Here is a 16,391-nt window from a genome sequence, read left to right as displayed (position 1 = left end):
ATTTCAGGGGGTAGCCGCATGTTAAAGGGACAGTCAAGTATAAATTAAACTTTCATTATTCAGATAGGACTTTTAATTTTAATCGACTTTCCAATTTACTTTTATCATCAAATTTGCTTTTTTCTCTTGGTATTCTTAGTTTAAACTAAACCTAGGTGGGCTCATATGCTAATTTCTAAGCCTTTGAGGGCTGTCTCTTATCACATGCTTTTTAAATCTCTTTTCAACACAAAGAGACAGAAAGTACACGTGGGCTATATAGATAACACTGTGTTCAGGCACAGAAAGTTATTTAAGATCTAGCACAACACAATGCTAAATTTAAGGCAATAGATAATAAACAGTCACAGTCATGTGATCAGGGGGCTGGAAGAAGGTTCCTAGATACAAGGTAATCACAGAGGTAAAAAGTACATTAATATAACTGTGTTGGTTATGCAAAACTGGGGAATGGGTAATAAAGGGATTATCTATCTTTTAAAACAATAACAATTCTATGGTTGACTGTCCCTTTAACCCTTTGGTTGACACAGGGTGCAATACAATGCTTTATGCAGCCAAATGGTTTAAAAAAAAAAAAAAACAGAGGAGATTCTGCAAGTCATAAAAATAAATTCAAATAAAGCGCCCTTAAAGGGATAGTAGAGTCAAAATTAAAATGTCACGATTTAGATGCACTAATGGGAGCTAGCTCCTAATTGGCTTATAATTGACTCACCTGTCAGCTTGTTCTCAGTAGTGCATTACTACCCTGGAACTGAAATTTCAACAAATGATACCAAAAGAATTAAGTAAATTTGATAGTAGAAGTAAATATATATATATATATATATACTGTATGTCCCAGCATTGATCAAACAATCACTGCGTATCATGTTGTAGGGTGAGTGATCTGCACCATAGCCACTTTAGGGCCAGTAGAACAAATTTCAGAGTTAAAATACAAGAAAAGCTGGGGGGAAAACAACTTGATAGATCAATCAGAAAATATGCTTAATATTTTCCCAAATTGCAATAATTTACCTCCAAATGGTCTTACCAGCAGATTAATTAAAATTTGAATTAGCAATCAGAGGTTCAGCTATTCTAAAGGCAGCCATTCACCACATCTGATTTTCTCTAGTGTGCTCACTGAGCGGTCACACAAGCAGCGTCACAGGGCACAGCGCACTGGATGAAATCTATTATGGTAGTTGCCTTAGATCATGGGAGTAGACAAAGGCTCTTGCTAAAGAGAAATGTTAACCCTTGAAGACCGCCCCTTTTTTCAATGCATTTGGCAGTTTTTTACAGCTAGAGGGCGTAAGTTCATGTGTGCCATACAGATAACATTGTGACCACGCCCGTGCAGTGAGAGGGCACTGATTAGCTAAATGCAAGTCTGTCAAAAAAACTGAAATAAGGGGGCAGTCTGCAAAGGCTTAGATCCAAGGTAATTACAGAGGTAACAAGTATATTAATATAACAGTGTTGGTTGTGCAAAACTGGGGAATGGGTATTAAAGGGATTATCTATCTTTTTAAACAATAACAATTTTGGAGTAGACTGTCCCTTTAACTTTAAAAGCTTGTATATTTGTACCATATTTTTTTTATCTGAGTAGTATATATAGTTATGTTGAATTCATTTATAGTAACCATTTTCCTATATAGTTTATTAATAAAAATGTAAATACAATTTATTTTACAGTGATGGTAAATTGTAGCGTTATTCAAACGCTAGCCTGAATCTATAGGCTAAATTAAAAGGAACTTAGCCTATGGCTAGCACAGCTATTGGGCAAGAGGTGGAAACATAGCATCATTAAAAAAGTAGTTTTGCAAATGCATTGGGAGGCCGAAAGGTGTTATTTTAGTAGAACGGTGCGAGCTGTTTCACTTCAAAATCATGAATGAATGTCCTTTTAATTTATTCTTTAGATTCAGACTAGCGTTACACTATAACGGTACAATTTACCATGACTTTAATTTACATTATTGTGCTTTAATTAGTCCCCAGCCCACCATATACAAATGTTTATATATATTATTCTTATATGTATTTTTTATGCCCATTTTTTGTCTCAGAATTTTCATCCAATCAGAATGTCAACCACATGAATCTCATGCGCACTGAATGCATTAACAGGGGATAAACACAGAATTATATTCAATCAATAGTGCAGTGATAAAATACTCAAACACATTAGATTTTCTTTTTTGTAACAAAAATTCTCCCTTTAAAGTGAAGGTCAATTTCGATGAATTAGTGGCCGGTTTTTAATAATCCTATAAAAAACAAGAGCACTTAAATTTAATCAAAATTTCACTAGTTTTCTTCAAAAACGTACCTTTTAATCCTGACAGCCGCTGTAGCGCTACCTCCGCCCGTCGCAAGCCCTCTTTGCGGGTCCAAAATGACAAATCCGGCTTCCTCCAGGCCATAATTCCCCCGGGGGGGAAGCCGTGATTGGAGAAAGCCGGATTCGTCATTTCTGACGTATGAAGAGGCTTCCGACGGCCGGGGGAATCGCTGGAGCGGCTGTCAGGAGTAAAAGGTAAGTTTTTGAAGAAAACGGGTGAAATGTCAATTTTGATTAATTAAAGTGCCCTACTACTACTACTAGTAGCTTGTAAGGCTGATTAGAGGGCTAGATATAAGAAATACTAATTCACTTTAGAAAATAGTATATTCATTATACTCGTTAGGATTCATGGTATTGTTAACTCCTTAACGTTCCAGGAATAAGTTTGTAACTTATGAAGTGAATCAGACTTTTCTCATCTTTAAAGGGAGGTAAAAGTGAAATGTACTATGTGCTTTTGCAATAAACACTTTTATTTGCAAAAAATACTTACTCACATTTATTTTTTGCCCTTTATATATTTATTTTTGCTAATTTAGCCACCATTTTTTAATTTGGTACACTTAGCCAAAGAAAGATTCCATACATCAATATGGTATGAGGTTTGACAGCCCTTTCTGTCAATGGAGTTAGAGACAAGAAAATTTGAGTGGTATAACTAAAATTGTACATCAGTAAAGCAGAATTACTCGCTTACTAAGGATTGTGAGGATTCATAACCCCAGATGCCACGAGGCAGGGAAATCATAGTTCTATTATTAAAATTCTTCCGCTGACCTTGTGTATCAAAGTCAGAAATGCTCAGAAATTAAGTTAGAGCATACAAATCTAATTATATACAGTACTTGTATATGCACCGTACAGTGAGTTAGATGGCTATATACCTTAATTAAAGGGACTGTCAACACCAGAATTTGTGTTGTTTTAAAAGATAGATAATCCCTTTATTACCCATTCCCCAGTTTTGCATAACCAACACGGTTATAATAATACACTTTTTACCTCTGTGATTACCTTGTATCTAAGCATCTTCTGACAGCCCCCGATCACATGACATTTTATTTATTATCTATTGACTTTCATTTTAGCCAATTAGTGCAGTGTCTGCCACAATCCACAGGTGTGATCACAATGTTATCTATATGACTCACATGAACTAGCTCTCCCCTGTTGTGAAAAGCAAATGAAAAAGCATGTGATAAGAGGCGGCTTCAAGGTCTAAGAAATTATCATATGAGCCTTCCTAGGATTAGCTTTCAACTAAGAATACCAAGAGAACAAAGCAAAATTGGTGATAAAATTAAATTGGAAAGTTGTTTAAAATTACATGCCCTATTTGAAACATAAAAGTTTTCTTTGGACTTGACTGTCCCTTTAGGTAATCACAAGACATTTCTGTTTTGTTGCTATAGAATAACATATCAGTCAACTCTAAACGTTTTTAAAACAAAATAACAATTATTCTTTTTTTTAAATAGCCAAACTCCACCCACTATCTGCTTTATTTGAAAGAGCCAATCTGGGCTTTGGTCTACAGACAACAAGGCTATTCACTGTCATAAAGTTAGTATAAGGTTTATTGTTTTGCAGTTGTTAATCAGCTAAAGCCAATTAGGGACATTTATGTAGCAATGTTAGCCTGATACATCAGCAGAGTGCATTTTCCGTTCTGAAAATTAAAAATCTTTTAAAGAGACAGTATACACTCATTTTCATATACCTGCATGTAATAGAAACTACTATAAAGAATAAGATGCACAGATACTGATATAAAAATCCAGTATAAAACTGTTTAAAAACTTACTTAGAAGCTGTCAGTTTGGCTCTGTTGAAAAGGTAGCTGGAAAGCCCACTGCAAGTGGCAAATAAGACACTCCCCCTCCCCCTTCCTCTGCATATGAAAAGACCCTTTACACAAACAGGAGCAAGTTGGAGAAGGTAGCTGACAGTATTCACATAAAACTTTGGGGCTTGGTTAGGAGTCTGAAAATCAGAGCAATGTTATTTAAAAATAAGCAAAACTATACATTTATTTAAAAAAAAAACTTTATGGGCTATATAAATAGATCATCTACAAAACATTTATGCAAAGAAAAAATGAGTGTATAATGTCCCTTTAAGAGCTAAATAGCATGAAAAGGGGATAACAATAAAAGTTTATTGTAAAGTCGTTTTATTACACAAAACTAAACATTTTATATAAAAAATCTCAAGCTGACTACTGTCCCTTTAAAAAGACAACAGACATTATACATACTCTTAAGTAGCTTATATATAGATATACCTCAGCAGAGAGGATAAGATAAGACATCAAGCTTTTAAAAGCAGCAACATGTAGGCTAGGGGCTTAATGATTAAAAATTCACCAACATGTAGAGCATTATATTGTAATGTTTGTGATCCGGAACCTGCAAAGTGATAGAACAACTCTATGGGGTCGATTTATCAAAGGCTTCGACAGCCTTCGCCCCTACTATGACTGCAGGTTCTCACAAGAAAACCTGCAGTCCGTATTTATGAAGCAGCGGTCATCAGGCCGCGGCTTCCCTAACCTTTTTGCGCCCCTCTCCGCCACAGTTTGCCTCTGGTGGGCTGAATTCCGCTGCCTGAATTCAGCATTGCACAAGAACGCAATTTTGCGCTCTTGTGCAATGGCCCCCTTGCTCTCGCACAGCCAATCACCCACGGGCAGGAGCTGTCAATCTCCCCGGGCGAGACCGGGAGATATAAATTCTTCACCTAAGATGTCTGATGACCGCTGCTTCATAAATACGGACTGCAGGTTTTCTTGTGAGAACCTGCAGTCGTATGGGGGGGCGAAGGCTGGTGAAGCCTTTGATAAATCGGTCCTATAGCTAAAATGTGTCTTTCTAACATTCCCTCTCGCAGTACTGACAAGAATTTTTAGATAATCTCTCGAGAGCGGAGATCTTAGGTCATTGGTACTTTAAACTTTACACTTGTTTAATATTTAAACAGCTATATAGTATATGTCTACATATTATTGTCAGGCTCATATTTATTTTTAATACATCATTATCTATAGCATTTATTAAGTATTGAATGTCCCTTTAACCCTTTCATGGCTATTAAGAGAAGCAACATTTGCTCCCTTGTGTTAACATAACTTACTTGTTAAACAATCTTGGAGACCACAATGTAAACTTACAATATGCCCTAAAACATGTTGAGAATATTTAACAGGTGTTTTCACATGTGGCTTAAAAATCTGCAGTTATTATACACGTGTATTACCAAATAAGAACACCTGTGGCTCTAACACATTTAATAACCTTGCACTTTCTGTAAAAAAACCCCATAATTTACTACCTTTTAATCAATGTTTTTTTGTGCCAGCAATGAGGTGTTAATCTACTTCACCCTAATTCTGAACACAGAGTTCTGATTTGCTTTTTTTCCAATTTACAGTACAAGTTTGCAAACTCCATCTTCATGATCTCTGAAGAGTGGATGGAGCAGAACTGCAATCATTTGTTCACAGTAAATTGCTAAAAATAATTTAACTCAACAATTATTTCTGCTAATAAACATTAGTATAGAATTTAAGCCATATATAAAGCTCTCTCATATTTCCATAACCTGTATATCATTTGCAACACACAGAAATCTCTTCTCTGCAAATGGTTTATTTCTAAACTCTCTGCATGGGTAAAATGCACATTCCTGGTGCGTAGGTTGGATTCAAGATATATAATACTCCAGAGATGAGTTGTCCCTTTGATTTGAGCTGGTCAACAAATTTAAAATTCTATTGATCAACGCATGATAAATATTTACAACTTCAAAATAGTTCAACTTAAGTGAGATAAACCAGTTGAAAAGTAGAGAAGCACTCTCTATAGAGAGGTAGATGAATAGTTCAGGTTGGCAAAGTAACTGCTCAGATTATTTTGTCCTAAAACGTTCCTGACCCATAACCCATAAATTGAACAAAGGTGACATGGATAGATCTCTTTCCTAAGTGAAAAAACTTTTTAGATAAATCAGTAATTTCTATAAATAAATATCACATAAGTCTGTTTTATAGGGAACCATAGACCCAACTGGAGACTCTGAACCCTCAAAAAAGTATATTTTGCCAGCAGTATACAAATAGACAAGGTTAGTCCTTATATAGAAACAGTGTTTTAGATGTCAGAATCTACAAAATGTTCTAGATACTTCTGTTTATTCAAAGTGGTAATTCCACTTCATCTTCAGGCAAGTGAACCATGCCTTGTTCACTCCGCACCAGAATATGATTTCTAAATCAATTCATTAATTATTCATTGTGATACAAATCAGCAACAGAACAATCACACTGCTGCAAAAAAACTTGTACATTTTAAAACAATAATGTAATCTAAAGAGACAATGTTCTAACAAAATACAATGCAGATTCCCAAACTACTCCAGTCTGAAAAACTTTGGGGGATGCAACTTTAATCAGGACCATCAAAACAGCTACAAAGCCCCCTAAATGGTCCTCTCCAGAAGTCCTGGCTCACAATCCAAGACAAGAGCATCTGCTCCCTTTCTGCCCTCTGAATATTACTTTAAACAGAATTAAATGTTTTAGGTGATTTCATTTTATAACCTTTAATTACAAAAATAAAACACTAGACTCTTATTGATAGAGACTTTGCATCAACAGTATATATTGTTATATCAGACCTGTGCCAAGGAATGTAAAGCACTCATCTTCAGTGCACACCAGTGCATGCCATGCACCATATTAATATAGTGTATCTGCTCATCCAAAGAGCTTACAATCTTTTTACCATCTGCCCAAAGTATTGTTAGTACATATAGACTTATTATTATTATTATTATTATTATTATTGTTATTGATAAGTTCTGGGGACTCCAAAGTACCTAACCACACATTTGTTTGTCTATTTGTGCTCATGAAAATTTGTGGCACTTATATTGCTAAACAATTGGTCATTTACTATATATTGTTATAGATTTTTCTATATTGATACAACAGCCTTGCAATGGGACATGCTATAATCTAAAGAGCTGACAATCGATAGTAAAACTTATAACAATATTTAGTTTCTGTTTATATTGAGTTTGCCTCAAATAACTTAGATATATGTGTGTGTGTGTGTTTACATTATGTTTGTGTGTGTGTGTATGTATGTATGTATGTGTGTGTGTGTGTGTGCGTGTTTGTGTTGTGTGTGTGTGTGTATATGTATGTGCGTATGTATGTGTGTGTATATGTGTGTTTGTGTGTGTATAAGTGTGTGTGTGTATGTGTAAATAAGTGTGTGAGGGTGTGTGTGGGTTTGTGTGTATAAGAGTATGTGTGTGTATATGTGTGTTTGTGTGTGTATAAGTGTGTGTATGTGTAAATAAGTGTGTGAGGGTGTGTGTGGGTTTGTGTGTATAAGAGTATGTATGTGTGTGTATATGTGTGTTTGTGTGTGTATAAGTGTGTGTGTGTGTATGTGTAAATACGTGTGTGAGGGTGTGTGTGGGTTTGTGTGTATAAGAGTATGTGTGTGTATGTGTGTGTATGTGTGTGTGTGTATAAGTGTGTGTGTTACACAAAAGAATGAAAGCTCAAATTGTGAAATATAACTTATTGGCAAATAATTTGGGGCAAATCCTATTCAGTGTGTTTATACATTTAAGTAAATTGTATTATGTGTAGAAAGTGTGTAGTAGATAAGATATAGTAAATATTTTGTGTGCAGTTAATGGCAATGAAAGCAAAACAGAGATGTGACTGTGCAGGAATCTGGATGGACTGACAAGCATGTGGTTTTAGAACTTCTGTTATTTCATTCAAAGCAAAAAGGTGCAATAAGTAAATGTGTACAGACCTCTTCCAGCAGTTGGTCAACTCTTCCCAAAATAGATGTCTCCATTTGGTCTGCAGAGACTGAGGCAGAGAGCTGAGCATATCTCTGCCTCTCTAAATCTAAAACCCTGGACTGCAAGTCTGAAGTTCTAAAGTGTAACAGGAGGCTGAGAACCAGAGAAAATGCAGATACCCCGGCAAAACCACATCCCATGAGGGCAGAAGACCTGCTGCACCTCCCGCACTCTTCAGTCCTGTGGGGGAACTTTACACTCCTTGCGTGGGTATCTTTGCTAGCAGCGTTACAGCTCTTCCCTTCCATGTCTAGAGGAACAATAAATACATAAATACAATAAATAAACCCCAAATGTTAATCCAAGAGACAGAATCCAGGGTCCAGGGTGGCAGTGATGACCAGGTACATCCAAAGGTTGGTAGTTACAAAATAAGCAAAACTTCCAGATCCAGGAAAAGTTCTGCTCAGATGTTAGGCTTGGCTGTGGCTCCCTCTTTTGCTTGGATTTTAGTTGCTTGTCAGAATGGCCAGGAAATTACACATGAAAGTCCCCATTTGGGAAGGTGTAATTCTCTACTGGTGGAGAGCTGAGATGTGACTGCTCCACACTAGTTTGTAACATGACACAGTCTGCTTTCTGTCTCTCCCCTGAACTGCAGTGTCAGATGAGCCAGCTGGATTCTCCCCCTCAGTGCAACCTCCTCCACCCCCAGAACTGTTTTATTTATTTATGCAAAATGCCTGGGAGGGATCTGCTCATGGGACAACCTATCCCCCCACCCTTCTATATCCCCAAAGCACCTCTCTGCTGAGTCCCATTTGCTTTGAAGTGATACTCACTGCAGATATATATAGAGAGCAGCAGGAAGACTTTGTAAATTTAGTAGTTAGTTTTTTTTTTATTATTTGTACAAGTTACACAGTGATGAGTTAAAACTTTATATATATATTGCATTTATAGTTATAAACAGATGTAAAATACAAAAATAAAACAACCCTGCGCAAAGTATTTATACAGAGGAGTCACATTTACACACAAGTGTGCACTTACTATTAGTTTCACTTTGAATTTACATGAACCTTTAATTCATGCTTCAGATAGAGAATGTGATTTTAAACAAACTTCCTATTTACTTCTATTATGTAATTTGCTTTATTCTCTGTATTCTGTGTTCAATAGGCTGAGGAGCAACAATGCAATACTGGGAGCTAGCTCCTGATTGGTGGCTGCACATATAAGCCTCTTTTCATTGGCTCTCACAATGTGTTCAGCGAGTATCCTTAGTGTAATTGCTGCTCCTTCATCAAACAATACCAAGAAAGTACAGCAATTTTAGTAATAGAAGTAAATTGGAAAAATGTTTAAAATTGTATGCACTATCTGAATCGTGAACATTTTTTGGGGTTTCATATCCCTTTAAATAAAAAGGGTTACATACATAGATAAATCACATTCAGGAGCTGCAATGAACTGCTGGTTCCAAACAGACACGGGTGATGATTAGCTGGGTTATGTGACTGTTACTGTGTTAACTATATTTTTAACCCCTTTGTGAGTAATTAATAAGATCATGTGATTTTTTGCACTACTACGTCCCTTTAAAAGGACAGTAAACACCTTGATGTCTTACAGTGCAATAACATATCAGCCAAGCGTGAACATTTTGAAAAACAAATTAACATCTTATTTGCTGCAATTCTTTTCAATAGCCAAACCCCATAAAAAAAAATAATCATATACGGTATATATAGAAATGTCTCGCACAGTTGGTCTAATTCGTGTCGGCTTAGCATGGAAGCGATTAGTGTTAGGCTTTTTTTAACAGCATGCTCCATTGAAGTCTATAGGGAGAAGAAGTTAACTCAGTAGCAATTTCCGAAGTCTTAAAGTTAGCGCACATCCGGTTTTGCTTACACCCTAACAACTTGTAAGACGCACGCTAACCCGCCCACGTTAATAATTTACTTTCTGTGCAGTTAGCGATTGAGTGAAAAAAATCTGTTAGCGAGCCACTTGTAATCTGCCCTATATTTTTGTTTTAATGTGAAATCTGGTCCTGTTAGGATCTTCTTGATTCTTCATCTGTTTCTGTTTTGTTGGTGAATCTATTGGCAGATGAGGGATTAGAGATTTGAAGTGAGAAGAGAGAGCCGAAGTCAATCAGTGCGTATAGTTTTTGTATATTGAGAAGTTTAGCAGGTGCCTGCTGCACTGGGCTGATCTTGCCACATATAATAACTTATTTTGATGAATTCACATAGAGAACAAATGTAAGATAGACTGAGGGTGATTTAAAGGGACATCAAACTCAAAATGTAATTCCCCAATACAGGTTTAAGCATTAACAGTGAAATAATGTCAGGTTTTCCGTTTGTTTTGCCTATTTACTTTTTATTTAAAGAGGAAAATGTAAGTGTGAAAATGTAATGCTGTATTGTGTCATATAAGGTTATTATTGCTTGTGTTTAACTATGTGTTTAACCCCTGCAATGTGATTAAAAACATAGGTAAAGTCAGCTCCAGAACATCAATGGCAAGAAACATATGTGTGTAGCCACAAATCAAGAGCTAGCTCCCAGTAATGCATAGCTGCTCTTGAGCCTAGCTAGGTATTTTTTTAGCAAGGGATACCAATAATATTAAGTTAATTTGGTAGCAGAAGCAAACTGAAATATCATGCTCTATCTAAATCATTAGAGATTCATTTTTACTTCCATGTCCTCTGTGTGATTGTAGTGAGGTGTCACATAGGAGTCATTGATCATTTTCCTGGTGCGAGTAGGTTGTTGTTAGGTAATTGAGCTGATGTCACATCATGGCTAGGTTTCTTAAGCAGGAGGAATATATTGCAGGGTAATTGTAAGGGGCACTGTCCTGGAACACTTAGGTATTGGGTAAGACTGAGTCTGTGGAATTGCAGGGGGGCCTGGGTTAGTTATTATGTTTTATTTAAATAGGATGATGCTGTGTTTTTGGTCATCCATATTGAATTTGTGGCTACTCCAAACTGTTTCCTGTCTGATGAGTACTTTCTTCCTTTTTGGGCTAAAGTATTTGTAAATACCTATTGAGAAACGTTTATCCAAAAAAGAAAACACAAGTAAAAACTTGAAGTGCTTATTTGAAACTATCAAGAATATTATACATTGAGATAACTGAAGATTGAAGACAATTACATTTTCCTGTCCTCATTATTTAAAACTGTGTTTAATTTCCCTCTATGTAAATAAAAGAAGGAAAAAAAGAAGAAAAATTAAACCAGTCACTAATAAAAAGCAGATTTTGTGTGCAGAGCATTTTTTAAAAAAAATGTAAAACAACTGACATTAAATTGGTTTTCCAGACTGGTTTCATTTCTCCAATAAGCTCTCTTCATGTTTCCAAGATTTGATTGCTCCAGAATGGTTCATAACCGAGGAGTAAAACAATCACAATTTTCCATAATCCCATTTCTCTCTACAGCTTCTGAATTTGTTTAGATTACTGTAAAGTAGATAATGTGGATGTGCGTGAAAAATGGAGAGGAAATCCGGGTAAAATCTGAGCAACCTTGGAGATTATGTAGAAATTCAGACATATTTTGTGGAGAAAATGTTAAATTACATAATAAGTTATATATGTATAATAGCTGTATTCATCTAAAGTAGATCAAACTTATCCAAAAATATGAATCACAAACTAAACAGAATGTCAGATTGAATTATAAAATAAAATAAAAAAATTAGATACCTTAAATTCCGATAATTTCTTAATTCTTTTTTGAACATTTTCAGCCCTGGTGTCAGCGGTGGTACTCCTGTAATCAATGTAATTATATATGACAACAGAATGAGAACATTTCCTGGGTTTATTTAAAAACATTAAAAATAAAACTTGTATGCTCATATCACTTACTCTAAATTTTAAATGAACAATAGATTTTTCTCTAACATATTTCAAAATTCTCTTTAATTTGCTGGCTTCTTGTATCACATGACAGCCATCAGCCAATCACAGACTCATGAACATATACATTTTAAACTCTTGCACATGCTCAGTAAGATCTGGTGCCTCAGAAAGTGTAAATATAAAATGATTGTGCACAATCAAGGTTTAAAGGACATTAAAGTTTTTTTATCTTCCTTTGTTGCATCTGTAAGAAATTATTTCAAAATGTTTTACAGTTTTACTTTATGATAAAATAAATGTTACTGGGCGGCACACAAAAAAAGTTTTCTTACTGATGAGGTGTGTCATGATCAAGATACTAAGATGGGGTGGGGGTGTCTGTGGTAAGGTAGATACAGGGGGTTTATAGGGGGAATATTTATGTCTTTCTTATTTTTCTGCTCTCTTATGATTCAAAGAACAAGGAAGGTCAGTGGTTACTGAATTTTAATTGGATGTTTTTTTGTCATGGCCACTGACTTTGTATTTATTCTAAAAAAGACTAAAATAAGTGGGTTATTAAAGAGGGCAGGCAAAGTTCTCATCTGGAATATCCAGTCAGCAACAATGTTTTTGTTAAAGGGACAGTCTACACCTTAGTAATCTTAAAGTCTGACCTTAGATTAAAGGGACATGAAACCCAAAAATTTTCTTTTGTGATTCAGATAGAGAATACAATTGTAAACAACTTTCCAATTTATTTCTATTATTTAATTTGCTTCCCTCTCTTGTTATCGTTTGCTGAATGGTTTATCTAGGAAAGCTCAGGAGCAGCAAATAACCTAGGTTCTAGCTGCTGATTGGTTGCTGCATATATATATATATATATATATATATATATATATATATATATATATATATATACTGATTGTCATTGGCTCACACATGTATTCAGTCAGCAACCAGTAGTGCATTGCTGCTCCTTCAACAAAGCATACCAAGAGAACAAAGAAAAATTGATAATAGGAGTAAATTAGAAAGTTGCTTAAAATTGCCTGCTTCATCTGAATCATGAAAGACAAAATGTGTGTTTCATATCCCTTTAAGCTGCAAATATCCTCCTGCACCTTTTCTATATCATACAGCAGGAACGGTAAAAAACCTATTTCAGAATGGTAAAAAAAGTAATTGGAAACACATTAAGGGAAAAACAATTTTATAGTGTACTTTCCCTTAAATTCTATTAATCCATTCACCATGTCATACTCTCCCAGAGGTTTCTGTCAGATTATTTGGGGCAATTTTTCTATCTTGAAGATACTATCACATATTGGTTTTGCAGTTTGCAAACCTGTGCATTTGTGTCTGCAGGGTCATTATGAAAGAAAACTTTTGGGCTTTAAGTATAGCACACAATTTTCAGATTTACTTCTGTTCTCAAATTTGCTTCATTCTCTTTGTATTCTTTGTTGAAGGAGAGCAATATTCCACTGAATCCTAGCTGTACACATTGGGTGAGCCCATGTCAAGCAGCTAGCTCACAGTATTGTATTGCTTCTGAGCCTAACTTTGTATGCTTTTCAACAATGGTTACCAAGAGAACAAATTAAGTAAGATAAGAGAAGTAAATTGTAAAACTTTTCTTTCTGAATCATGAAAGTTCAATTTTGACTTTACTGTCCCTTTAATGCCATTGCTCCCATGCAAATCTATGTACACAGAATCAACCTATACTAAGTTTTAAGAAGCTCAATAAATAGAAAAGTGTTGCAAACAGATCTGCACAAGTGTGAGGAAGAAGGTGCAAGCACTAAAAATGAAATATAATGTTATTATTTTAGTTAAATAAAACTATTTAAATTGTTATATATTAAGGTAATCATTATTTTTCTCCTTCCAATAAAGTAAAGCTGAAAAGTTGATCAAATATGGAGTATAATCCTATTAAACTGTAGATAGTTCCCCTCCCAATATTTTAATTCATTTTAATGATATTTCTATGCATATCTAATGATATATAACCAAATCAGCAATAGCCTGATATAACTCGAAAAATAATCTGAAAAGTTATTATTCTAAATCTGAAAATCACAAATTAAATCACATCCACACTGTCTGTAACCCCAATACTTAACCCTATTGATAAGCCCTAACCCTGACCCAAATTGCTAACCGTAACCCTAACCTTACCTTACAGTAAATCAAGATAATTGGCGTTATTGTGCCAGGGTGCCTGGGCTAAAAGATCTCATCACACTTCAGATACTGACAGACAAGTGTGGGGAACCTACAAAAAAAGGCAGAATGAGAATATTTGGGTGGGATACGAGGACTAAAGATTTGTGGAAGGCTGAGATTTTTATTTGAGAGGGCAGAGATGGAAGAGGAAAGACATAGAACATTAACAGCAATAACGGTACTGATATCCATGGGAGGGTCAGATTTGACAACATAAAAATGCCATAATGGGCACAGAATGGCACAGACTGGCAGAGACTGGCAGAGACTGGCACAGACTGGCACAGACTGTATAATGCTTTGGATGTGGACTGATTTACATTTTTGGGGGTTTAACGTGTGTGACTGTAAAAGATACATAGAAAGGTTCTTTCAATTATTGCATCTTAAAGGAACAGTATAAATCAATTTTCATATAACTGCATGTAACAGACACTACTATAAAGAATAAGATGCACAGATACTGATATAAAAATCCAGTATAAAATGGTTTAAAAACTTACTTAGAAGCTTTCAGTTTAGCTTTGTTGAAAAGGTAGCTGGAAAGCCCACAGCAAGTGGCAAATAAGACACTCCCCCCCCCACCCCCTTCCTCTGCGTATGAAAAGACCGTTTACACAAACAGGAGCAAGCTGGAGTAGGTATCTGACGGTATTCTTCTAAAACTTTGGGGCTTGGTTAGGAGACTGAAAATCAGAAAATCAGGAGACTAAAAATAAGCAAAACTATAAATTTTTAAAAAAACAAAAAAAACTTTATGGGCTATATAAATAGATCATCTACAAAACATTTATGCAAAGAAAAAATGAGTGTATAATGTCCCTTTAAAGAGAATTTTGCAAACAAATTGTTTCCTGGCCAGTAGAAGCTTTTCCCATTACACCCAAGAGTATACTGGCAGCTGATCCATTCAGCCAATTACTGTGGTATGAACAGTGCACAAACATGTATTTCCTGCGGGTTGCAGTATAAAAACGTAAACAGCTTTTAGTAAAACTTTATATGTTTTTACATTTTTAATTGCTGCTCTTTCAGGTAGATGACAGAAAACCTCAGCTTTTCATGCCAAAAACTATCAACACTTTATCACTTGCAACAACTTATACAGTTATGACATGTTTGATGTCCGTAGTGCAGAAAGCCCATTCATCCTTTCTTTTCACAGGTAATCATCACTTTACAGCAAATGTTATTATTGAGATTTTTCCCTTCCTCATTTTAAGGGACCATCCTCCTTTAATGTTTTTATTCTTTCATCGGTCCTTCATTTAAAGTCAAGTTGCACAGCATCTGGATTTTCCTCTGTGTCAAGCAAACACACTCAGCAGTCACTTCATTAGGTCTGTAGGAAAAACATCTGTCAACTCTGTCCTTCAGTGGTATAAACCTACCTGCAATTAAATGTTTGATATCAGATAGGGAGGGAAATAATTATCTATCTATCTATCTATCTATCTATCTATCATCTACCGATCTATCTATCTATCTATCTATCTATCTATCTATCTATCTGTCTGCTGTCTGTATATCATCTATCTATCTGTCTGTCTATCTATCTGTCTGTCTATTCTGTATCTATCTATCTATCTATCTATCTATCTATCTATCTGTCTGTCTTTCTGTCATCTATGTATCTATGTCTGTATGTGTCTCTCTCTCTCTCTCTCTCTCTCTCTCTCTCTCTCTCTCCTTCCTTATATGTATGTACTGTATGTATGTGTGTATGTATGTATGTACAGCATGTATATATATATGTATATATATATATATATATATATATATATATCACATCTATCTGTAGAACATATTTTTGTTTTATTTGCAGCAAACAGGCATTACAATCAGATATAATGATTTTTTGTCTTGTAGGTATATGGTCTTGATCATCTCATTCACATAAGAGAAGCAGAAATGGATTTGCCACCAGTAAACACATCATAGAACCCAGAATATCCTTCCTATAGTTCCTTTGTAAGTAAATAAAGAAGAGAAGATGCTGAATACCATGGGGTTTACAGGTGGATTGAGAGAAAATATCACACATTATAGTTGGGGGGGGGAAGGTAAAGGTAAAGAAAAAAGGTGTTGGAAGCAGATTAGATCACAGATCAAG

At 35.3% G+C, this 16,391-nt stretch overlaps 1 protein-coding gene across 1 annotated transcript in view; it reads right to left on the bottom strand.

Moving 5' to 3' along the window:
* The window catches only part of LOC128640364 (collagen alpha-1(XIII) chain-like), a 135,987-nt gene extending 127,136 nt beyond the window's left edge, over positions 1–8,851 (bottom strand). Inside the window, exon 1 of the mRNA XM_053692860.1 lies at positions 8,179–8,851. Within this exon, the coding sequence (XP_053548835.1) occupies positions 8,179–8,478 (300 nt within the window). The 5' untranslated portion in view covers positions 8,479–8,851. The remainder of the gene's footprint in view (positions 1–8,178) is intronic.
* Positions 8,852–16,391: the final 7,540 nt, after the last annotated feature.

This window comes from Bombina bombina, chromosome 9 (assembly GCF_027579735.1).
Source record: "Bombina bombina isolate aBomBom1 chromosome 9, aBomBom1.pri, whole genome shotgun sequence".
NCBI classification, from domain to species: Eukaryota; Metazoa; Chordata; class Amphibia; order Anura; family Bombinatoridae; genus Bombina; species Bombina bombina.
The sequence above is the reverse complement of the archived record's forward strand: the minus strand, read 5'-3'. Positions and strand labels throughout refer to the sequence as shown.